We start from the raw sequence: 24,069 nt of genomic DNA, 5'->3' as shown, positions 1-24,069 counted from the left end.
CCCTAATTGGCCCCACCCCTCCTTTTACCACCCTTTTCCTATTTATATGCCGATAGAAAACTTTGGGATTTCCTTTAATGCTAACTGCCAATCTCTTTTCATGTTCTCTCTTTGCTTCTCTTATTTAGTTTTGCATTTCCCGTGGACCTTCTATATTCAGCCTAGTTTTCAATACTATTTTCTACTTAGCATCTGTCATAAGCACACTTTTTCTTCTTTATCTTAATCTGTACTTCTTTTGTCATCCAGGGAGCTCTGGATTTGTTTGCTTCACTGTTTCCTTCAAGACAACATACCCTGACTGTGCCCGAATGATCTCTTCTTTGAAGATAGGGCATTGTTAATCGATCAGTTTTCCTGCCAGCTTTTCACGCCAATATATTCGCCCCAGCTCCATTCATACCCCATTGAAGTTGGCCTTACACCAGTTAATTGCTCTTACCCTGGATTGCGCTTTGTCCTTTTGCAGAGTCAGCCTAAACCTTATGGTACCATGATCACTATCCCCTAAATGCTTTCCTACTCATACATGCTCCGTAAGTGTGGTGGTGCAGTGGCTAGCACTGCAGCCTCACAGCTCCAGCAAACTGCGTTCAGTTCTGGATACTGCCTGTGTGGAGTTTGCAAGTTCTCCCTGTGACTGCGTGGATTTCTTCTGGGTGCTGTGGTTTACTCCCACATGCCAAGAACTTGTGCGTTGATCGGTAAATTGACCATTGTAAAAATTGTCCCCAGTATAGGCAGGTGGGCAGAAAATTGAAGGAAGGTGGAGATGTGAGAGGGAAAGGGGATTAATGTAGGATTAGTATGAGTTGATGGTTGGTGCAGACTCGTTGGGCCGAAGGGCCTGTTTCGGTGCTGTATCGCTCTATGACTTAGTCCACCTCATTCTCAAGAACCAGGTCTGGCAGTGCCTCCATTCTTGTTGTACTAGGGACATGCTGTTGTATAAAAGTTTCCTGAACACACTCCAGGAACTCTTGCCCCTCACTGCCCTTTGTACTGCTATTATCCCAGTATATGTTTGGATAATTAAAGTCCCCCATTATAACTACACTATAATTTTTGCACCTCTCTGTAATGTCCTTCCCACCAGCTGGTGGCCCATAGACAACACCGAGCAATGCAACTGCTTCTTTTTTGTTCCTTAGCTCTTGCCAAACAGATTCTGTCCTCGACCCCTCTGGGACATCCTTTTACTCCAGCAGATCAATGCTCTCCTTAATCAATCCTGCCACCTCTCCCGCTTTTTTCCCTTTCCTAACTTTCCCGAACACCTTGTATCCATGAATATTTAACACACAGTCATGTTCTTCTTTGGGTCAGGTCTCTGTTATAGCCACAACCTTATATTTCCATATGGCAATCTGCCCCAGTACCTCACCAATCTTATCAACCACACTCTGTGCATTCATATACATGCACATTAACTCTGATTCAGACTTTATTACTTTCTCCCGTACTCTGGCCCCACCGAAGAACGTATTATTGCCTACTGTTCTACTATCTATCTTTCCTAATATTCTGTGCACCTTGGCATTCCTCTCTTATACATGCTCCTGGTTCCCACAGCCCGGCTAAGTTACCAGTTTTTCTTCACTCCAGTCTGAGCTCCCTCTCAGTTTCCCATCTCCCTGAGAACAGGGAACAGTCCACAGGGAAGAATGAAAGAGAGGGAGAGGGATGACAGTGAGCAAGAATGAGGGAGAGAGAGTCAGTAGGAGAGACTGAAGACAAATATAGAGTGGCAGAGGGAGGGATAGACAGGGACTGAGGCGGAGGGTCAGCAATGGAAGTGAAGGAGGGAAAAGGAAAGGGAGAGAGGGAGAGGGTAGAGGGGGAGAGAGAGGGGAAGGGAGGGAGGGGAGAGAGAGAGGCAGACAATTGAAAATAGGGAGTGGAAATAGAGGGATAGTGGGAAGAAGGGGAGAGGGATATTGGGTGAGATTGAGAGTGGGAGTGATTGAAGCTGATGGAGGTTGATGGAGAGAGATTGGGGAAGGGAGAGAGAGAGAGAGAGGGCAGAGAGGAGAGAGAGCTGAGGGAGGCGTGAGGGAGCGGGAGAAGGAGGAATGGGAAACTGCAGTGTTTCTCACATAATTGACTGCATTGTTAAGTGATTTCTGACTGTAAAATGCTATGAACGGAGATATAGAATGTTTTTGTATTGCATCTAACTCTCTTTATCTCTCACACACTTCCCTGCTCCTTCTCCCTCAGTGGGCTGCAAACTTCAGGATGAACGTCTCGCTCTCGTCTTTACCCTTGCCTCATTTGCTTTCAATGTATCGGCCTTCGCCAGTGGCATCCTGTTTGATTACCTAGGTACCACGGTAACCCGCGTCCTGGCTATGTAAGTCCTTGACCTTTTTAGGTTATTGTGGGTTATGGTTTGCTTGGTGGGGGGGGGGGGGTGGCGGAGGACAGGGAGAAGAGGGAAATGTCTAAGATGATGAGGGGGCATGAAGAGGAGCAAGAGCAGGAGCAGGAGCAGGAGGGAGGGCGAAGATGTGAGGAAAAGGGAGGTGGGAGGGGATGATGGTGGGAGGGTAGGGACAAGAAGAGGAGGGAGGGGAGTGGAAGGATGAGGATCTGGGGCTGCAGGACAGAGGTCCTGGAGGTGCACAGTGTAGTGCATGTGAGGAAGTGGGACAGGAGAAGGGATGAATTGAAGCAGGAGAGGGGATGGACAGGGGGGTTGAGGGAGAGACAGGAGGTGAGGGAGGAGAGCAATGGGAGATGGGGACGCTCAGGAGGAAGGTCAGGTAAAGGAGGATATGGGGTGACTGGGGGAGGAGGGAGGATAGGAAAAGGAGGAAGGAGGGATAAGAGGATGGTGGGGAAGGAGGAATTGGATGGACAGGATGGAGAGGGTTGGGGAGCGGCAGGAGCAGCAGACGGTAGGAGGGGAAGGGGGAGGGTGACCACGAGGAGCATGTAGCATGTGAGTGATGAGGGGAAGAGGCAGGAGGCTGAGTGACAAGAGGGTGAGGGTCAGGATGCAGCAAGAAGCTGCAGGTGGGGAGGGCATGCAGGACAAGAGACTAGGCTGAGGCGGCAGAAGGGCAGGAGAGAGAGATGTAAAACGCCAGGAGGGGCAGGAGAGAGAAGTAGATGGCAGGAGGCAGGGACTGGTGGGGCACGGCCGTAGGGAAAGAAGGCAGCAGATTTTGGCCTGTGAGGAGGATGGGCAGAAAAGGGAGGAGCAGAGAGTGTTTTCCAGTGGCATTGCTCACATTACTCTGAGGACCCCATTCGTGTCTGCGTAAGGGTGGCAAGATTTTAGAGGACCCGGCTGTGCCACTCCCTCTCATTAATCTCGATTTTTCATTGTGGGTGTGGGTTAAATTTCCTAATCTGAATGTCATTGGTAATGTGACTGTAGCCACTCCAGGCGCTGCTTCACAAACCACTGACCACCTCCAGGCACTTACCCATTGTCTCTCGAGATAAGGAGGCCAAAGAAGAAGAAGATTGGTAATGTCATAAAGTGGGCAGGAATGGCAACACTTCTGCTTATAATGAATTCAGGAGGGGCAGGGATGGAAAAAAATGTCAGGACGGGTGTTGGGGACATTGATCAAGGATAATAATCAGCATTCTACAGAGGGATGATGAACGAGAGGGTCCTTTTTCTTTATTTAAATATTGACAGGATGCCAGCATCGCTGGCAAGGCCACCATATGTTGCCCACCCTGAATTTTCCTTGAGAAGGTGGTGGTGAGCTGCCTTCTGCTACCATTACAGTCCATGCAGTGTAGGTACACACATAGTGCTATTGAGGATGGTGTTCCCTGATTTTGATCTAGCTACAGTAAAGGAATGGTCTATAGGTTTCCAAGTCAGGATGGTGTGTGGATTGGAGGGGAATTTGCAGGTAGTGGTTTTCCCATGCATCTGCTGCTCTTGTCCTTCTAGGTGGTGGAGGACATAAGGAGCTTTGGTGCGATGCTGCAGTGCACCTTGTTGATGGTACACACTGCTGCCACTTTATGTCGGTGGTGAAGGGAGTGAATGGTTGTGGAAGGGGTGCCAATCAAGTGTGCTGCTTTGTCCTAGATGGTGTCGAGCTTCTTGAGTGTTGTTGGAGCTTCACCCATGCAGTGTCCTGCCCCACCTGCAGGAGAGTATTCCATCACACTCCTGACCTGTGCCTTGTAGATGGTGGGCAGGCATTGGGGAGTCAGGAGCTGAGTGACTTGCTCCAGAATTTCTACCCTCTTAGCTGCTATGTAGTCACAGTATTTATATGGCTGGTCCAGTTCAGCTTCTGGTCAATGGTAACCCCAATGGTGGGGGATTTAAAACGGTAAATCCATTGCACGTCAAAGGGAGATGGTTAGATTCTCTTTAGTTGGAGATAGCCTTTGCCTGGCATTTGTGTAGCGTGAACGTTACTTGCCACTTATCAGCTCAAGCCTGAATCTTGCTGCATAAGGACTCGGGCTACTTCAGTATCTGAGGAGTCATGAATGATGCTGAACATTGTGCAATCATCAGAAAACATCCCCACTTCTTATCTTATGATCGAAGGAAGGTCATTGATAAGCTTCTGAGGACTCTACCCTAAGGAACTCCTGCAGTGATGTCCTGGGACTGAGATGATTGACTCCAACAACCACAGCCCTCTTCCTTTGCATTGTGTACCACTCCAACCAGTGGAGAGTTTTCTTCCTGATTCTCATTGACTCCAGATTTTCTCGGGCTCCTTGATGTCACACTTGGTCAAATGCTGCCTTGATGTGGATGGCTGACACTCTCACTTTACCTCTGGAATTTAGTCGTTTACTATGTTTGGACAATGAGGTCTGGAGCCAATTTTGTATCTGGACATTCAAGAGGCATTTGTTGAAATCAATAAATCAGAATTGATTTACTCTGAAAATAGAAGCAAATGGTATCAAAGGTTGTGAGTCTGTGGAAGCCTCATCCTTGTAGAGTGGTGGAGGCAGGGTCATTGACTGTTTTTAAGGCAGAATTAGACAGGTTATTGAGCAACAAGGAAGTCAAAGGGGACAGGAGGTAGGCAGCAAAGTGGAGCTGAGCCCACAAACAGATCAGCCATGATCTCATAGAATGGCAGAGCAGGCTCGAGTGGTTAAATAGCCTACTCCTGCTCCTAGTTCATATGTTCATAAGGGACAGAGCTAACTTGGGTGCACAGTTGGATAAGGATAGGAGACAGCAGATAGTTGTGACTGGATGCTTTTCTTACTGGAGTTAAGGGTGCAGTAGGATTCCACAGGGGTTGCTCTTAAAGCCATTAGCTTTTTTTTCTGTTACAGTTAAATTATATGGACAGTGTACAGGGATACAATTTCGATGTTTGTGAACAAAATACCTTCACAATAGCAAATAGTGAGCAGGATACAGAAAACGTCAGGTGGACATGAACTGGTGAAATGGACAGACAGACGGCAGATATAATTTAATGTGCACAAGTGTGAAAGATGCAGTTTGGCAGGATGCTGTAAAATACAAATGTATTATCTTGAGGGGATTGCAGGAGCAGAGGGATTTGAGTGTACATAGTCATAAATCTTTGCATGTGTCAGGTCAAATTGAGAAGGAAAGCAAGAAAGTGTATGGGATACAATTAAGGCTTTTGTAAATAGTGACATTGGATACAGAAACAAGGAAGTCATGCCGGCACTGGGTAGAAAGTGGAGGAGAGGGGGGCGAAACACACTGTCAGGATAATGCAGAGGGAGCTGTACACTGTATCTAACCCGTGCTGTGCCTGCCTGGGAGTGCTCAGTGTTGACACTGGGTGGAAAGTCAGCGGGGGGGGGGGGGGGGAGGGGGGACCGGGGTGAGGAGGAGGTGGGGCACTGTCAGGGTGATGTAGAGGGAGCTGTACACTGTATCTAACCCGTGCTGTACCAGCCTGGGAGCACTCAATGTTGACACTAGGTAGAATGTCGGCGGGGATGGGGGAACGGGGTGGGGGGTGGGGGGGAGGTGGGGCACTGTCAGGGTGATGTAGAGGGAACTTTACACTGTCTCTAAACCGCTTTTTTAATGTCCTAAGGGAACGCGGATAATCTCAGGAAATAATGACTGCGTTTATACACGTGCCATTTCCGAGTAACAAATTCCCAAGTGACAACGTAGCACAGAAGGAGACATTTAGACAAATAACCAAAGCTTTTCTCTGTATCTGATCCTGTTCTGTACCTGTCCTGGGAGTGTTTGATGGGGACAGTGTAGAGGGAGATTTACTCTGTATCTAATCCTGTTCTGTACCTGCCCTGGGAGTGTTTGATGGGGACGGTGTAGAGGGAGCTTTACTTTGTATCTATACTTTTTTTTCTTCTTTTTTTTTTCTTTTTTATTTTAAGATCCCACGGCCACTATTGAAAGATGAAGTCACCAGAAAGTGAACAGGAATCTCCAAGTCGTTTTCATGTCAAACCTTTTATTTGGTCATTTCCGCTCTGTTTAATGTTGAGTTCAATAAACTGCAACCCTAACGTTGTTATCGTCTCACTTTGGTGAAAGTCATGACTTAAAACCCGTCAGGATGTGATCTGTAAACTGCGAGTGTTTGATGGAGGACAGTGTAGAGGGAGCTTTACTCTGTATCTAACCCCGTACTGTACCTGTCCTGGGGAGTGTTTGATGGGGACAGTGTAGAGGGAGCTTTACTCTGTATCTAACCCCTGTTTCTTTTTTTTTTCCAAGGTGGCCTTTATACCCCAGGCCCCTTTTATATATTTTATGTCGAGGGGGCCTTTATTCCTCAGGCCCCCTTTATATACACACTTATATTTTTAAAATAACTTTATTAAAAACAGAAATAAACAAAAGCTCAAATTAAAATGCCATTTTCGGCGTCGACAATGCACTCCAGTCCCCGCGGTGCCCACCGGTCGCGGAAGGCCTCAAGCGTACCGGCGGACACCGCATGCTCCTTCTCCAGGGACACCCGGGCACGAACATAACCGCGGAAGAGGGGCAGGCAATCAGGGAGGACGGAACCCCCGACGGCCCGCAGCCTGGACCTGTGAATTGCCACCTTGGCCAGGCCCAGGAGCAGACCGACGAGGAGATCCTCCTCCCGGCCCAAGCCCCTCCGCACCGGGTGCCCAAAGATCAGGAGCGTGGGACTGAAGTGTAGCCAGAATTTGAGGAGCAGCCCCTTCAGATACTCAAAGAGGGGCTGCAACCTTGCACACTCCGTATAAACATGGAACACGGACTCGTCCAGGCCGCAGAAAGTACAGGCGGCCTGGGAGTCCGTGAACCTACTTAAAAGTCTATTGCACGGGACTGCTCTGTGCAGCACCCTCCACCCCAGGTCCCCAATGTAAAGGGGGAAGACTCCCGCGTAGAGAGACCTCCATCGGGGTTTCCCCTCGCCGCCAGATGGCAACGCGGACTGCCAGGGCGTGTCCGGCCGGCTGACGAGGGCGAGGAAGTGGAGAGTGTGCAGGAGCAGCCCGTACAGGAAACCCCTCCGCGCCGATTGGAATGGCACGGAGGGCATTTCCGAGAGGCGGCTCGGGTTGCGCGGGACTAGCTCCTGAGGAAGGTTTCGGGGCCTGGGTCTGATGAGCAATTCTGGCCGAGCGGGGGTCAGCTTGGCCAGGGTGTGCTCCGCGATCCCGAGCCCCCTTGTCACCCGCCATGAGGGGCATCCCGGGGGCTTCGGCTGCTCCTCCGCTCGTCCATCCATCGCCGGAGCAGGTCGCCCAGACAGCCGAGGCACTCTCCTCCGCCAGCGGGAGAGCGCCCTGAATGGAAGTGACCACATTCCAGACTCTGTTTAGATCCCGATAAAAGACAGGCAACTCCATCAGCAAGGTGCAGCTAATGTTCTTCGCTAGGAGCTGCGTGTCGTCCTGAAGGCAGTGACACTGACAGAAAAAATACGTCGCCAGTGCACACCATCTGGGAGGATGCTCGATGTACAGGTATCTCTGCAGGGTCCGAAGGTAGAGAGTCACAACCTGGGTGTGGACGCACACCAACGACGGGTCGCCCTCCTCGATCGGGAGACTCAGGACTGCGGCAGAGACCCAGTGTTTCCTCTTGCTCCAGAACAAATCGACGAGTTTCTTCTGGATCTTAGTGGCGAATGCAGGGGGCGGGGCCAAAGTGACCAAACGGTACTACAGCATCGAGGCCACCAGTTGGTTTATGACCAGCGCTCAGCCCTAGTAGGAAAGCACTCGGAGCAGTCCTGAACAGTGCCACAACTGTGTGGTGACTTTTGCCTCCAACCCCTGCCAGTTTGCGGGACAGGTTTCCTCAGTGGGGCTAAGGTGGACTCCCAGATAGAGGAGGTGTGCGGTGCTCCACGCAAAAGGTGTTAACTCCTCCAGTAGGGAATCCACCCACCACTGACCCACCAGGAGTCCGGAACATTTCTCCCAATTCATCCTCATGTGGGACGTGGCAGCAAAGGTCTTCTGGCAGTCGTGCATCCGCCACAAGTCAATGGGATCTGTGACCGTGAGGAGCACATCATCAGTGTACGACAAGAGGATGGCCCGCAAAGCCGGCCCACGCAGAGCCAATCCCATCAACCTCCTGCAAAGCAGGCACAGGAATGGCTCCACGCACATGGTATACAGTTGGTGAGAGATGGGGTATTCCTGACGCACTCCTCTCCCAAAGCGAAGGGGTGCCTTCAAGGACTCGTTAATTTTGGCCAGACACTCCGCTGGGGCGTATAAAAGTTGGACCCGGGCTACAAAATGCTGCCTGAATCCGAATGTGCGCAGAGTCCCGAAAAGGTATTCGTGATTCACCCTGTTGAACGCTTTCTCCTGATCGCGTGAGAGAAAGGCGACTGACAGTCCAATCCTCTGGGAAAGATTGATCAGGTCCCGGACCAGGTAAATGTTGTCCTGGATGGACTGGATCGGGGTCGTGTAGGACTGGGGTCGGGTGGATCATGTGGGCCAGCACGGAGCCCAGGCAAGTCGATATAGCCCGTGAAAAGATGTTATCATCCGTGCTGAGGAGGGAGAGCGGATGCCAGTTTTTAAGCAAGTGGAGATCGGCCCACTTCGGCAGCAGGATGATGTCCACCCTGCGCCATGAGAGGGTTATCTCCCCGGTCGCCAGGCTTTCCCCCATGACCCGCGCGTAATCGTCTGCCAGGACGTCCCAGAATGCCCTGAGGGACTCCAGGGTCAACCCTTCCAGCCCCGGGGACTTGCACCTCTGCAGCTGGAAGAGGATGACAGTCAACTCCACCAATGTGAGGGGAGCCTCCAATCCTTCAGCGCCCTCCGGGCTGACCTTCAGCAGGTCCTCCCACAAAACTCGCACATCCTCGCTGGACGGATCCAGAGAGAACAATACACTGCAATATACACGGACCAGAAGGCCCATTCCCTCCAGATCCGTGATGGAGGATCTGTCGTCGGCCAGCAGGTCGAAGAGCTGCTTATGGACTCCCCGCCATTTTTCCAGCGAGTGGAAGAAGGGTGAGGCGCGGTCCAAATCTTCCAGGAACTGGATCCACGACCTCCCATACGCGACTCACAACCCTATGAGCTGCAGGTGCCTTAGCGTGCCCTTCTTCTCTTTGTACGCCTGCCACAGGGCTGGGTCCGTGATGGCATGACTGATGCGGAACTTCAAGTTAGGCAACTCCCTCTCTAGGCGTCCGATCTTGGCTTCCCGCCTCTTGGTCGACCCATTTGTGTACTCCTAACAGAAGACACGGATGTGAGTCTTGCCCACATCCCACCATAGCCTCAAGTTGGGGAAGCACCTTCCTTCTCCAGAGGGCCCAGAATTGATGGAACAAGTCCCGGAATCATTCGTCCTCCAGCAGCCAGTTGTTAAAATGCCAGTACACGGACCCTGCCCATGTGCAGAGCAGAGTGAACTCTGCCTGCATGAGGTTGTAGCCTGAGCACGGCACCAAACATATAGAGGCCACCGAGACGCGGGAGACGTAGGCCTTTGAAAAGTAGAGGCGGTTGATTCAGGCCCCTCCTCCTCCAGACCTCCACGTGACGGTGCTGGAGTCGGAATGGAGATTCCGCCAGACATCCACCAAGTTAAGGGAGCTGATCAGTTCCCTCAACTTCTCCACCGATGTTTGGCCGCGCTGGGGACCGGAGCAATCCCCCATCTCAAGGGTAAAGTTAAAATCCCTCCCCCCCAACCCCGAGGATGATGCACTCGCTGCTATCGATGTAGCTCAAGAGAGCGGACACTTCTTCAAAGAAGCGCGCTTGCAATGCACTGAACCTGGGCGCGTGCACATTCACAAAATGGAGCGGCACGCTACCCAGGCGAATGGTGAGGTGGAGCAAACAGCCCGGCAGGACCTCCTTGACCCCCAAGATCTCCGCCTGAAAAGTCGGGGCCAACAAAATAGCCACCCCACGAGAAATAGGGGTGAGGTGACTCATGTAGACCCCATCCTGCCACTCCAGGAGCCAGGTGGCTTCGTCTCCTGGAATGGTGTGGGTTTCCTGCAGAAAGTTCAACACATATCTCCCTTCCCTGAGGACTGAGAGATTGTGAAATCTGCGGTGAGACCCCCTGCTGCCGTTGATGTTGAGGTTGGCTATGGTTATCTTCATGTCAAAGGTACTTCAGACCCGTCACCAACACCTCACTGTGAGGAGGGAGCGGAAGTGCATCTGGCCCTCCACTCCCCCAGCAACCCATTGAGGAACATGTTAAAGCGGCGCCTCTCAACTACTTTCACACCTGCACCCTTTCCCACTTTCTTGATGGCGGCATGGACGGACCGGATGATCAGTGCAAGATTCGAGCAACAGCCGAGAGCCAGCTGAACTTTATTGCGGCAACCCCTGCATGCCGCGTGGAAATCCCAGAGTTCCGCTGTGGGGATGCGAGGAGGCACAGTGGGAGGCACGAGGGACCTCACTGCGGATGGAATCCAGATCATCCTCTGTGAACCACACCGAGTCCCTATCCTCCACCGGGTCATCACCGCCAGTGGCCGACACATCCACCACATACTGTGGGGCAGACGTCCCGGCCGCGCCATCTGGTCCCACGACAGTCACGATCCCAACCCCAGGATCAATGGCGGAGGAGTCCCTTCTGGGTTCTAGGATGAAACTGGAGCCTATGGGCGCCAGAGGTCCAGGACACGCCTCCACCTCCGTCCCCAGGCCAATGAGCGGTCCAGGGGAGATGGAAATGCCCAAAATTAAGCTGGAGCCAAGGCCGGAGGCAGAGAGAGGAGGCCATGTCCCGTCCCGTCAGCGCCCATAGGCCCAGCAGACAGGGAATTATGCAAATTGGCCTCTGGATCGGGTACATCCCGGGTGGCAGCGTAAGGCTGTTGGGAGGGCGGTCCCTCACAGAGCTCGCCCCCACCCAGGACATCCTACCCGTCGGCCACAGGCTCCCCCACCAATAGCGGGTTCCCCACCTCAGGAACTGACAAGATTACTTGTGCATGTCCCCCAACTCCTTTCCTAGAGGTGGAGGGTTCCCGCCCAGGGCTCGAGGCCCTGATTGTTCTGGAGGCAGGGTGAGCCTGAGAACCCACGCCAGCAGATGGACCCCGTGGTTCAGGGCCTTCTTCAGAGAAGGGAAGTCTCCCCCTCTTATTTCGGGAGGGGCGCGGCAGCTCAGATATATAAATGTCATCGGGGCATCTGCCTCCGCACCCTCTTTTTGCCTGATCACCCTGGGCCTGAGCCCAGGCCTAGGGCAGTTGGATTCCCCGGGAGCAGGCCTTGGGCTGAGCTCAGGCTCGGTTGTGCCATGGTGTCCACGGGACCCACCTCTCGATGTTTATTTTTCCTCTCCGCCTTCCTTTCACTTGGTCGGGTACCCCCCTCCACACCAACGACTCTGAAAACCTCAACCTCCAGCACCGACTGACCAGTGTCTGGTCGAGGTGTAGGGAGTGTGGGAGGAGGTGCAGCGGCACCACACTGGGCTGCTGAGGTGGAGATGGGAGCCGGGAGGTTGGGACAGTTCATACAAACATGCCCCCACCCCGTTGCAGACATGGCACCGTGCCCCTTCCAAGGTCCAGAAGACGTGGTAGGCCGTCGCCCTGGAGCTCCACATTGAAATGGCCATCGATGACCATCCCCCGCGCCAGCTGCAAAAATAAAGACTGGCAGCGGAAGGAGTAAACATGATGGAGGCTGTTCTCCCGAAGACCGAGCGGGACTGGGGTGAGCCTTGTCTTTACTTCCGCCAGATGGCACAGGTGGGGAAGGAGGAGATCACCAGGAATGAAGGGCGGGACATTTGACAGAATGACCCGTTGCACAGTGGCCTCCAGGGGGTCCACTGGCAGAAATGTCCCACCCATGGTGAGCCCCTTGCTCAGGGCCAGGGACACTGCCTGCTTGGTCTTCAGGAAAAACACAGCCTTCCTGTACATTTTAGAGGCAGCAACAATGGCCGAAGGGCCGACAACCTCGGCCATTGTTTTCACACATGCCTCTATCGTCATGTTCGAGTGGACGTAGCTCTGGACCCCATGCTTTGATGTTATTAATGCAAACGGTGACGGGGCAACAGATGCAGCTGCAGCAGCCGCAGCAGCATATGTGCGAGAAGGCCCCGTCACCAGTGACGAGAGGCTTGCCATGAGGTGGCAGAGGTACGCCCACTCTTAAGAAATAAAGCAAATAACAGTTTTTAAACTAACGCAATGTGATGGGGGGGGCGGTGGGGGTAGAGGAGAATAGGAGTGAAAAGGAAAAGGACTAGGAGAGGATATGAGAGGATAGGCAGCCGAGTGTTGGAAGGGAAAGAAAGGCTGTGAGGATGTTGCTGTCGATCTATGGTTGGAGCACCTTACTTCAGAGTTCACATCCAGTCTTCCAGTCAGGGGAGGTTTCTTCGGCCGGGTTGCTTAGAGACGCCCGGTTCTCTTCTTTTCCTGCTGCTCTGTAAAGACTGTAAAAACGTTCTTCAGCCAGAAGCTCGTCCAGAGCCACTCAGTGGAGTGGGGAGGGAGCCTCCTTTGTGCAGGATGGAAGGGAAACAAGAGCAAGTACAAGAGCGAGTGCAAACAAAAGAGCGAGCATCTCCTGACTCCCCAAAGCCTGTCCACCATCGACAAGGCACAAGTCAGGAGTGTGATGGAATACTCTCCACTTGCCTGGATGGGTGCAGCTCCAACACTCAAGAAGCTCGACACCACCCAGGGCAAAGCAGCCCGTTTGATTGGCACCCCATCTACAAACATTCACTCCCTCCACCACCGACGCACAGTGGCAGCAGTGTGTACCATCTACAAGATGCACTGCAGCAACGCACCAAGGCTCCTTAGACAGCACCTTCCAAATCCGTGACCTCTACCAACTAGAAGGACAAGGGCAGCAAATACATGGGAACACCACCACCTGCAAGTTCCCCTCCAAGTCACACACCATCATGACTTGGAAATATATCGCCATTCCTTCACTGTCACTGGGTCAAAATCCTGGAACTCCCTTCCTAACAGCACTGTGGATGTACCTACCCCACATGGACTGCAGTGGTTCAAGAAGGCAGCTCACCACCACCTTCTCAAGGGAAATTAGGGATGGGCAATAAATGCTGGCCTGGCCAGTGACGCCCACATCCCATGAATGAATTAAAAAAAAGGCTCCCTATAGAATTTGTCAGCCCCACCCCTGAATCTTCTGGCGCCTCCTTCCTCCCCCAACAGTCCAAACCACAAATAGTTGTCTGTTGCTCCAACACCCAACTCTCCAAAAATGACTTGCAGGTCTTCTTTCCCCTTGAAAAAGTGCAACAGTTCCACAGTTGAAGCGGTAAATGCAGCTCTTTCCACTCTACAGTCTCCTCTCCGGTTCCAGCTCCCACAGCTGGCTCAGGTGCAGGTGGTTCCCCTAATTGCACGCAGGAAGTGCTCCAAATTGCCCAGCCAATCCCATGCTGCACTTGTCCTGGGAGCACCCAACGCTGATACTAGATATAAAGTGGGGAGGGGGTGGGGGGGGATACATTGTCAGGGTAACGTAGAGGGAGTACATCTAACCCGTGCATCATTCATTCATGGGAAGTGGGTGTCACTGGCTGCACCAGCATTTATTGCCCATCCCTAATTGCCCTTGAGAAGGTGGTGGTGAGCTGCCTTCTTGAACCACTGCAGTCCATGTGGGGTTGGTACATCCACAGTGCTGTTAGGAAGAGAGTTCCAGGAGTTTGACCCCGCGACAGTGAAGGAACGGCAATATAGTTCCAAGTCAGGATGATGTGTGACTTGGAGGGGAACTTGCAGGTGGTGGTGTTCCCATGCATCTGCTTCTCTTGTCCTTTGAGGTGGTAGAGGTCGCGGGTTTGGAAGGTGTGTTTAAGGAGCCTTGGTGCATTGCTGCAGTGCATCTTGTAGATGGTACACACTGCTGCCACTGTGCGTCGGTGGTGGTGGGAGTGAATGTGTGTAGATGGGGTGCCAATCAAGTGGGCTGCTTTGTCCTGGATGGTATCCAGCTTCTTGAGTGTTGGAGCTGCACCCATCCAGGCAAGTGGAGAGTATTCCATCACACTCCTGACTTGTGCCTTGTCGATGGTGGACAGGCTTTGGGGAGTCAGGAGGTGAGTTACTCGCCGCAGAATTCCTAGCCTCTGACCTGCTCTTGTAGCCACGGTATTTCTATGGCTACTCCAGTTCAGTTTCTGGTCAATGGTAGCCCCTAGGATGTTGATAGTGGGGGATTCAGCGATGATAATGCCATTGAATGTCAAGGGGAAATGGTTAGATTCTCTCTTGTTGGAGATGGTCATTGCCTGGCACTTGTGTGGCGCAAATGTTATTTGCCACTTATCAGCCCAAGCCTGGATATTGTCCAGGTCTTGCTGCATTTCTACACAGACTGCTTCAGTATTTGAGGAGTTGTGAATGGTGCTGAACATTGTGCAATCATCAGCGAACATCCCCACTTCTGACCTTATGATTGAAGGAAGGTCATTGATGAAGCAGCTGAAGATGGTTGGGCCCAGGACACTACCCTGAGGAACACCTGCAGTGATGTCCTGGAGTTCAGATGATTGACCTCCAACAACCACAGCCATCTTCCTTTGCGCTCGGTATGACTCTAACCAGCAGAGAGTTTTCCCCCTGATTCCCATTGACTCCAGTTTTGCTGGGGCTTTTTGATGCCATACTCGGTCAAATGTTGCCTTGATGTCAAGGGCAGTCACTCTCACCTCACCTCTTGAGTTCAGCTCTTTTGTCCATGTTTGAACCAAGGCTGTAACGAGGTTAGGTGCTGAGTGGCCCTGTCGGAACCCAAACTGGGTATCACTGAGCAGGTTTTTGTGAAGTAAGTGTTGCTTGATGGCACTGTTGATGATACGTTCCATCACTTTACTGATGGTTGAGAGTAGGTGGATGGGGCGGTAATTGGTCGGGTTGGACTTGTCCTGCTTTTTGTGTACAGGACATACCTGGGCAATTTTCCACATTGCTGGGTAGATGCCAGTGGTGTAGCTGTACTGGAACAGCTTGGCCAGGGGTGCGGCAAGTTCTGGAGCACAGGTCTTTATTGATTGTAAAGGACTTGGGACCTTCTGATTTTGGGAAGGCTGCTGGATATCTGAGAGCTAGTTCCTTTCAGGGGAAGGAGAATGTGGGGACATGCTGGGACCTGGTTCAAAACACATTCTGTTTTTTTTTTATCTCCTCAGATCACTGTACACTACAGGCATGCTGATGATCGCCTTCTCCACTGCTGGTGAGTCTAACTCTCCGAGATTTTCTGTTATGCAACTGGGAGGGAAGGAGTAAATACCACGATTTTGAGAGAGACAGAGCATTTTCCCAGGCCTCAGCAATGAGGAGCATTCGAGGAGAGAGCTGGGGCTTCCCTTACGCTGTACTGAGTCTCTCTCTATCTCTCTCACACACACAGACAGACTGACACACATACTGTAACACTCACATAGAATATGTTTAGTTTAGTTTAGAGATACAGCACTGAAACAGGCCCTTCGGCCCACCGAGTCTGTGCCGACCATCAACCACCCATTTATACTAATCCTACACTAATTCCATATTCCTACCACATCCCCACCTGTCCCCATATTTCCTCTACCACCTACCTATACTAGGGGCAATTTATAATGGCCAATTAACCTATCAACCAGCAAGTCTTTGGCATGTGGGAGGAAACCGGAGCACCCGGAGGAAACCCACGCAGACACAGGGAGAACTTGCAAACTCCACACAGGCAGTACCCAGAATTGAACCCGGGTCGCTGGAGCTGTGAGGCTGCGGTGCTAACCACTGCGCCACTGTGCCGCCCTAAATATAGAGCACTGAAACAGGCCATTTGGCCCATCCAGTTCATGCTGGAGTTTATGCTCCCCTCGTCCCTCCTCCCATTCTTCTTCACCGTCCTCCAGCAGCATTCACCTCTATATTCTTGCCCCGCATGTGATTATCCAGTTTCCCCTTAAATACATAAACACTATTTACCTCACCACTCCCTGTGGTATAAAAACAGAAAGTTCTGGGAATACTCAGCATGTTTGGCAGCATCTGTGGAGAGAGAAGCAGATTTAATGTTTCAGCTCTGTGACCTTTCATCAGAACCCTGTGGGATCGAGTTCCACATTCTCACCACTATCTGGGGAAAGCTGCTGCTCCTGAATCCCCCATTGGATTTCTTATCTTATGAATATCTTATATCTGATGACCTGAGTGCCAACTGTGGCTCAGTTGCTACACTCTTGCCTCTGAGTCAGAAGATTCTGGGTTCACCCCTACTCCACAACATGTGACAAAAATCAAGGCTAGCATTCCAGTGCAGTGCTGAGGGACATCTGCACTGCCAGAGGTACTGTTGTTTGGGTGTCACGTTAAACTGAGACCCCGTTTTCCCTCTTCGGTGGATGCAAAAGATTCCATGGCCTCATGTCGGACAAGAGCTTGTGTTCCTCAATGTATATCACAGAAACAGATTATCTGTTCATTACCACATTGCTGTCTGTGGGAGATTGTTGTATGAAAATAGCTTGCTGCTTTGAGACGTCCAGTGATGAAGATAGGCGTTGCATAAATGCAAGTCTTTCCTCTTGGTTCCCTTTTTGGTTCACCACGAGTGTCTACTATCTGAATCTTTCATAATTTAAAAGATGTCAATCAGGTCAAGTTCAGGAGAGCAGGATGCAGAAGCAGTTTGGGTCGAGGTGAGAAATCATAAAGGCAAGAAGTCACTTGTGGGAGTGTTGTACAGGCCACCAAACATTAACCACACTGTAGCATGGGGTATAAAGGAAGAAATAATATCAGCTTGTCAGAAAGGTACAGCGATAATTATGGGGGATTGTAACCTACATATATACTGGAAAAATCAGATGGGCAAAGGTAGCCTAGATGAGGAGTACATAGAATGTTATTGAGATATTTTCTTGGAACAATACATTCTGGAGCCAACCAGAGAGTAGGCAATACTAGACCTAGTATTGTGCAATGGGATAGAATTAATTAATGACCTCATAGTTAAGACGGTGATCCAGATATGATTGAATTTTACAGTCAATATGAGGGAGGGAAGAGTGGGTCCAAGACTAGTATTTTACACTTAAACAATGGCAATTATGAGGACATGAAAGCAGAGTTAGCTAAAGTGAACCGACAAATCAGGTTAAGGGGTAGATCAATAGAGATGCCGTGGCAGACACTTAAGGGAATATTTCAGAATACACAGAATAGATACATTTCAACAAGAAAGAAAATTTCAAGGGTGGGAGCCACCATCCATGGTTAACTGAAACAGTTAAAATAGTATCAAACTTAAAGAAAAAGCCTGTAATTGTGCAAAGATGGGAGGCAGGTCAGAAGATTGGACAGAATATTTTTAAAAAACAGTAATGACTAAAAGATTGATAAGGAAGGTAACATTCGAGTACGAGAGAAAGTTAGCTGGAAATATAAAGACAGATAGTTAGAGTTTCTATGGATATTTTTAAAAATTACTTAACAAAGTGAGCGTTGGTCCGATAAAATGTACGTCTGGTGAATTAATAATGGATAATAAAGGGATGGCAGATGAATTGAACAGTTATTGTGCATCGATCTTCACTATTGACGATACAAGTAACATCCCAGTATTAGGTCAAAGTCAGGAAATGAATTGGAGAGAGAAACTCAAGAAAATTACAATCACAAGGGAAGTGGTACTGAACAAATTATTAGAGATGCGGGCTGACAGCCTCCGGGTCCTGATGGACTTCATCCTAGGGTGTTGAAAGAAGTAGCTAGTGAGATAGTTGATGCGTTAGTTTTAATTTTCCAAAATTCCCTAGATTCGGGGAAGGTTCTGTTTGATTGGAAAATAATGAATGAAACTCCTTTAATCAAAAAGGGAGGGAGACATAAAGCAGGAAATTACAGGCCAGTTCGCGTAACATCTGTCTGAGTGAAAATGTTAGAAGCTATTATTAAAGATGTTATAGCAGGGCACTTAGGAAAATCAAGTTAATCAGGCAGAGTCAACATTGGTTTGTGAATGGGAAATCATTGTTTAACCAATTTATTGGAGTTCCTTGAGGAAGTTGCATCTGTTATGGATAAAGGGGAACCGGTGGATGTACTGTACTTAGATTTTCAGAAGGCATTTGATAAGGTGCCACATCAAAGGTGATTGCAGAAAAAAACAAGCTCATGGTGTAGGAGGTAACATATTGGCATGGATAGAAGATTGGCTAGCGAACAAAAACAGAGAGTAGGCCTAAATGGGTCATTTTTTAGTTGGCAAGATGTAACAACTGGTGTGCCACAGGGTTCTGTGCTGGGGCCTCAACATTTTACAATTTATATAAATGACTTAGATGAAGGCACTGAAGGTATGGTTGCTAAATTTTCTGATGAAACAAAGATAGGTAGGAAAGTATCTTGTGAAGAGGACATAGAGAGGTTACAAAGGGATATCGGTAAGTTCAGAGATTGGGCAAAGACCTGTCAAATTGAGTATAATGTGGGAAAGTGGGAAATTGTCCACTTTGGCAGGAAGAATAAAAAAGAAACATATTATCTAAATGGTGAGAGATTGCAGAGCTCTGAGATGCAAAGGGTGTCCTAGTGCATGAATCGCAAATGGTTAAAATGCAGGTACAGCATATAATTAGGAAAGCGAATAGAATGTTATTGTTTATCGCAAGGGAGTTGAATACAAAAGTAGGGAGGTTATGCATCAGCTATATCGAGCATCGGTGAGACCACATCTGGAGTACTGTATACTTATTTCAAGTCTCCTTATTTCGGAAGGATGCAAATGCATTGGAAGCAGTACAGAGAGGATTTACTGGACTAATACCTAGAATGGGCGGGCTGCCTTATGAGGAAAGATTGGACAGACTAGGCTTATATCCGCTGACATTTAGAAGAGTAAGAGGCGACTTGATTTAAACATATAAGATCCCGAGCGGTGTTGACAGGGTGGATGTGGAAAGGACGTTTCCACTTGTGGGAGAAACTAGAACTGGGGGGTCGCTGTTTAAAAATAAGGAGTCACCCATTTAAGACAGAGGTAAGGAGAATTTCTTTCTTTCTGAGGGTTGTGAGACTTTGGAATTCTCTTCCTCAAAAGGCAGTGGAAGCAGAGTTTTTGAATATTTTTAAGGCAGAGGTAGATAGATTCTTGATATGCAAGGGGGTGGAAGGTTATCGCAGATAGATGGAAATGTGAAGTAATCAGTTCAGCCATGAACGTATTGAATGGTGGAGCAGGATCGAGGGGCCGAGTGGCCTACACATGCTCCTAATTCGTATGTTTGAATGCAGGTCATTCTTCAGCCTTTCCTGTTCAAGACAAAAGAGACCCAGTCTGTTCATTCTCTCCCAATATGTATAAGCTTACATTTCTGGGATCATCCTTTTAAATCTTTTTAGCACATGTACGGCGACCACTTCCCTGGTCTATCCCCGTATCCCTGCAAGTTTATTTCCCTCAGTGCCCATTCTATTTCCTTTTGAAATCATTCACTGCTTCCACCACCCTCATGGGCAACAAGTTCCAGGTCATTACCACGCACTGAGTGAAAAAAGTTCTTCCTCACCTACCCCTCCCCTCCCACACCCGCATTTCTTTCCCAAAACCTTCAATCTGTGTCCCCTCGGCCTTGTCGCACAAGCTCATATGAACAGCTTTTCTTTGTCTCCCTTAACTACACCTTTCATAATCTTATACACCTCTATCAACTCTTCCCTCAATCTCTTTGACCAAGGAGAACAACCCCAGCTTCTCCAAACTCAACCTTGTAACTGAAACGCCCCATCCATGGAACCTTTCTGGTAAATCTCCTCTGCATCCTCTCAAGGAACTGAGGGTATACAGGCTATAGAAGATTAAAGAGATAAGGAGGGTTTCAGGTGCTGGGGAGGTAACAGAGTTATGGAGGACGGTAGGGGTTGGAGGAGTTTACGGTGATAGGGAGGGTTGCAGGGACTGGAGGGCTGTACAGAGATAGGGATGGTTGTAGGCCTGGGAGGAGGTTACAGAGATAGGAATGTTGTAGGAGATAGGGGAAGTTGCGTAAATAGGGAAGGCTGCAGCGGATGGATGTGTTTACAGAGATTGGGGGAGGGGGATTGTAGGGGATGGAGGAGGTTACCAAGATAGGAGGGGTGAGGCATTGAGTGATTTGCAAATGAGGATGATAATTTTATATTCAGGTATTGGTTAAATAGGAACCAAGATAGATCATTGTGCACAGAGATGATTGGTGAATGGGACTTCCTGAAATTTAGGACGTGGACCGAAAATGTTGGATGACTTGACATTTACAAAGGGGGAAAGTTACATGGTAGTTTCTGGTTAAGAATCTTGACCTGTAATGCAGTGTACAGCAATAATCTAGGATACAGTGGCATAGGGGTTATGTTACTGGGCTAATAATCCAGGGTACAGTAGTGTAGGGGTGTTATGTTACTGGGCTAATAATCCAGGGTACAGTAGTGTAGGGTGTTATGTTAATGGACTAATAATCCAGGGTACAGTAGTGTAGGGTGTTATGTTACTGGACTAATAATCCAGGGTACAGTAGTGTAGGGTGTTATGTGACTGGACTAATAATCCAGGGTACAGTAGTGTAGGGTGTTATGTTACTGGACTAATAATCCAGGGTACAGTAGTGTAGGGTGTTATGTGACTGGACTAATAATCCAGGGTACAGTAGTGTAGGGTGTTATGTTATTGGACTAATAATCCAGGGTACAGTAGTGTAGGGTGTTATGTTACTGGACTAATAATCCAGGGTACAGTAGTGTAGGGTGTTATGTGACTGGACTAATAATCCAGGGTACAGTAGTGTAGGGTGTTATGTTACTGGACTAATAATCCAGGGTACAGTAGTGTAGGGTGTTATGTGACTGGACTAATAATCCAGGGTACAGTAGTGTAGGGTGTTATGTTAATGGACTAATAATCCAGGGTACAGTAGTGTAGGGTGTTATGTTACTGGACTAATAATCCAGGGTACAGTAGTGTAGGGTGTTATGTTATTGGACTAATAATCCAGGGTACAGTAGTGTAGGGTGTTATGTTAATGGACTAATAATCCAGGGTACAGTAGTGTAGGGTGTTATGTTACTGGACTAATAATCCAGGGTACAGTAGTGTAGGGTGTTATGTGACTGGACTAATAATCCAGGGTACAGTAGTGTAGGGTGTTATGTTACTGAACTAATAATCCAGGGTACAGTAGTGTAGGGGTCATGTTACTGAACTAATAATCCAGGTTACGGTAGTGTAGGGGTCATGTTACTGAACTAATAATCCAGGTTACGGTAGTGTAGGGGTCATGTTACTGGACTAATAATCCAAAGTACAGTAGTGCAGGGGTCATGTTACTGGACTAATAATCCAGGGTATGGTAGTGTAGGGGTTATGTTACTGGACTAATAATCCAGGTTACGGTAGTGTAGGGGTTATGTTACTGGACTAAGAATCTAGGGTACGGTAGTGTAGGGGTTATGTTACTGGACTAATAATCCAGGGTACAGTAGTGTAGGGGGTTATGTTACTGCACTCATAATCCAGGGTACGGTAGTGTAGGGGTTATGTTACTGAACTAATAATCCAGGGTACGGTAGTGTAGGGGTTATGTTACTGGACTAATAATCCAGGGTACGGTAGTGTAGGGGTTATGTTACTGGACTAATAATCCAGGGTATAGTAGTGTAGGGGGTTATGTTACTGCACTCATAATCCAGGGTACGGTAGTGTAGGGTGTTATGTTACTGGATTAATAATCCAGGGTACGGTAGTGTAGGGTGTTATGTTACTGGACTAATAATCCAGGGTACAGTAGTGTAGGGTGTTATGTTACTGGATTAATAATCCAGGGTACAGTAGTGTAGGGTGTTATGTTACTGGACTAATAATCCAGGGTATAGTAGTGTAGGGGGTTATGTCACTGCACTAATAATCCAGGTTATGGTAGTGTAGGGGTTATGTTACAGGACTAAGAATCCATGACACAGTAGTGTAGTAAGTTATGTTACTGGACTAATGATCCAGGGTACAGTAGTGATAGTGGTTATGTTACTGGACTAATAATCCAGTAGTGTTGGCATTAAAATGCTCGATGAGAGTAAGCTTGCAGAGAACATAAAAACTGACTGTAAAAGCTTCTATAGATATGTGAAGGGAAAAAAAAGATTAGTGAAGACAATTGTGGGTCACTTTCAGTCAGAAATGGGGAATTTATAACGGGGAACAAAGTAATGGCAGACCAATTAAATACATGCTTTGGTTCGGTCTTCACAAAAAAGGACATAAATTTCCTCCCAGAAATGGTGGGGAACATAGGGTCTAGTGAGAAGGAGGAACTGTATAAAATCAGTATTAGTAGGGAAATGATGTTTGGGAAATTGATGGGATTGAAGGCCTATAAATCCCCAGGGCCTGATAATCTATATCCCAGAGTACTTAAGGAAGTGGTGCTCGAAATAGTAGATACATTGCTGGTCATTTTGTAAAAGTCTATACACTCTGGAATAGTTCCAACGGGTTGGAGGGCAGCTAATGTAACCCCACTATTTAAAACAGATGCAGAGAGAAAACAGGGAATTATAGACAGGTTAGCCTGACACAGTAGTGGGGAAAATGCTAGCGTCCATTATAAAAGATGTAATAGCAGCATACTTGGAAAACAATGACAGAATTGGACAAAACCAACATGGATTTATGAAAGGGAAATCATGCTTGACAATTCTACTGGAATTTTTTGAGGATATAACTAAGAGAATAGACAAGGGAGAACCAGTAGATGTGGTGTATTTGGACTTTCAGAAGGCTTTTGATAAGGTCCCACATAAGAGATTAGCGTGCAAAATTAAAGCACATGGGATTGGGGGTAAAGTACTGACATGGATAGAGAACTGGTTGGGAGACAGGCAACAAAGAGTAGGAATAAATGGGTCTCTTTTTCTGAGTGGTAGGCAGTGAGGTACCGCAGGGATCAGTGCAAGGACACGAGCGAATCACAATATATATTAATGATGTAAATGAGGGAATTAAATGTAATATGTTCAGATTTATAGATGACACAAAGCTGGGTGGGAGGGTGAGCTGTGAGTAAGATGCAAAGAATCTCCAGTGTGATTTGGACAGGTTGAGTGAGTGGGCAAATACATGGTAGATGCAGTATAATGTGGATAAATTTGAGGTTATCCACTTTGATGGCAAAAACAGCAAGGCAGATTATTATCTGAACAGCTATAAACTGAGAGAGGGGAATATGCAGCGAGACCTGGGTGTTCTTGTACACCAGTCGCTGAAGGTAAGCATGCAGGTGCAACAGGCGGTAAAAAAGGCAAATGGTATGTTGGCCTTCATAGTGAGAGGATTCGAGTACAGGAGCAGGGATGTCGTGCTGCAGTTATACAGGGTCTTGGTGAGGCCATACCTGGAATATTGTGAGCAGTTTTGATCTCCTTATCTGAGGAAGGATGTTCTTGCTATCGTGGGAGTGCAGCGAAGGTTTGCCAGACTGATTTCTGGGTTGTTGGGACTGGCACATGAGGAGAGATTGAGTCGGTTAGGATTATATTCGCTGGATTTCAGAAGAGTGAGGAGAGATCTCATGGAAACCTATAAAATTCTAACAGACCTTGAGAGGGTAGATGCAGGAAGGAT

At 48.7% G+C, this 24,069-nt stretch overlaps 1 protein-coding gene across 1 annotated transcript in view; it reads left to right on the top strand.

Annotated features, from left to right (window-relative positions):
- LOC137385227 (equilibrative nucleobase transporter 1-like) overlaps positions 1 to 24,069 on the top strand; it is a 73,865-nt gene that overhangs the window by 15,308 nt on the left and 34,488 nt on the right. The window contains exons 2-3 of the mRNA XM_068060213.1: positions 2,221 to 2,353; positions 15,614 to 15,660. Of these exons, the coding sequence (XP_067916314.1) occupies positions 2,221 to 2,353; positions 15,614 to 15,660 (180 nt within the window). The remainder of the gene's footprint in view (positions 1 to 2,220; positions 2,354 to 15,613; positions 15,661 to 24,069) is intronic.

The sequence above is a fragment of the Heterodontus francisci genome, chromosome 28, assembly GCF_036365525.1.
Source record: "Heterodontus francisci isolate sHetFra1 chromosome 28, sHetFra1.hap1, whole genome shotgun sequence".
NCBI classification, from domain to species: Eukaryota; Metazoa; Chordata; class Chondrichthyes; order Heterodontiformes; family Heterodontidae; genus Heterodontus; species Heterodontus francisci.
Note: the sequence above shows the minus strand (reverse complement) of the source record. Positions and strands in the feature narration are given on the sequence as shown.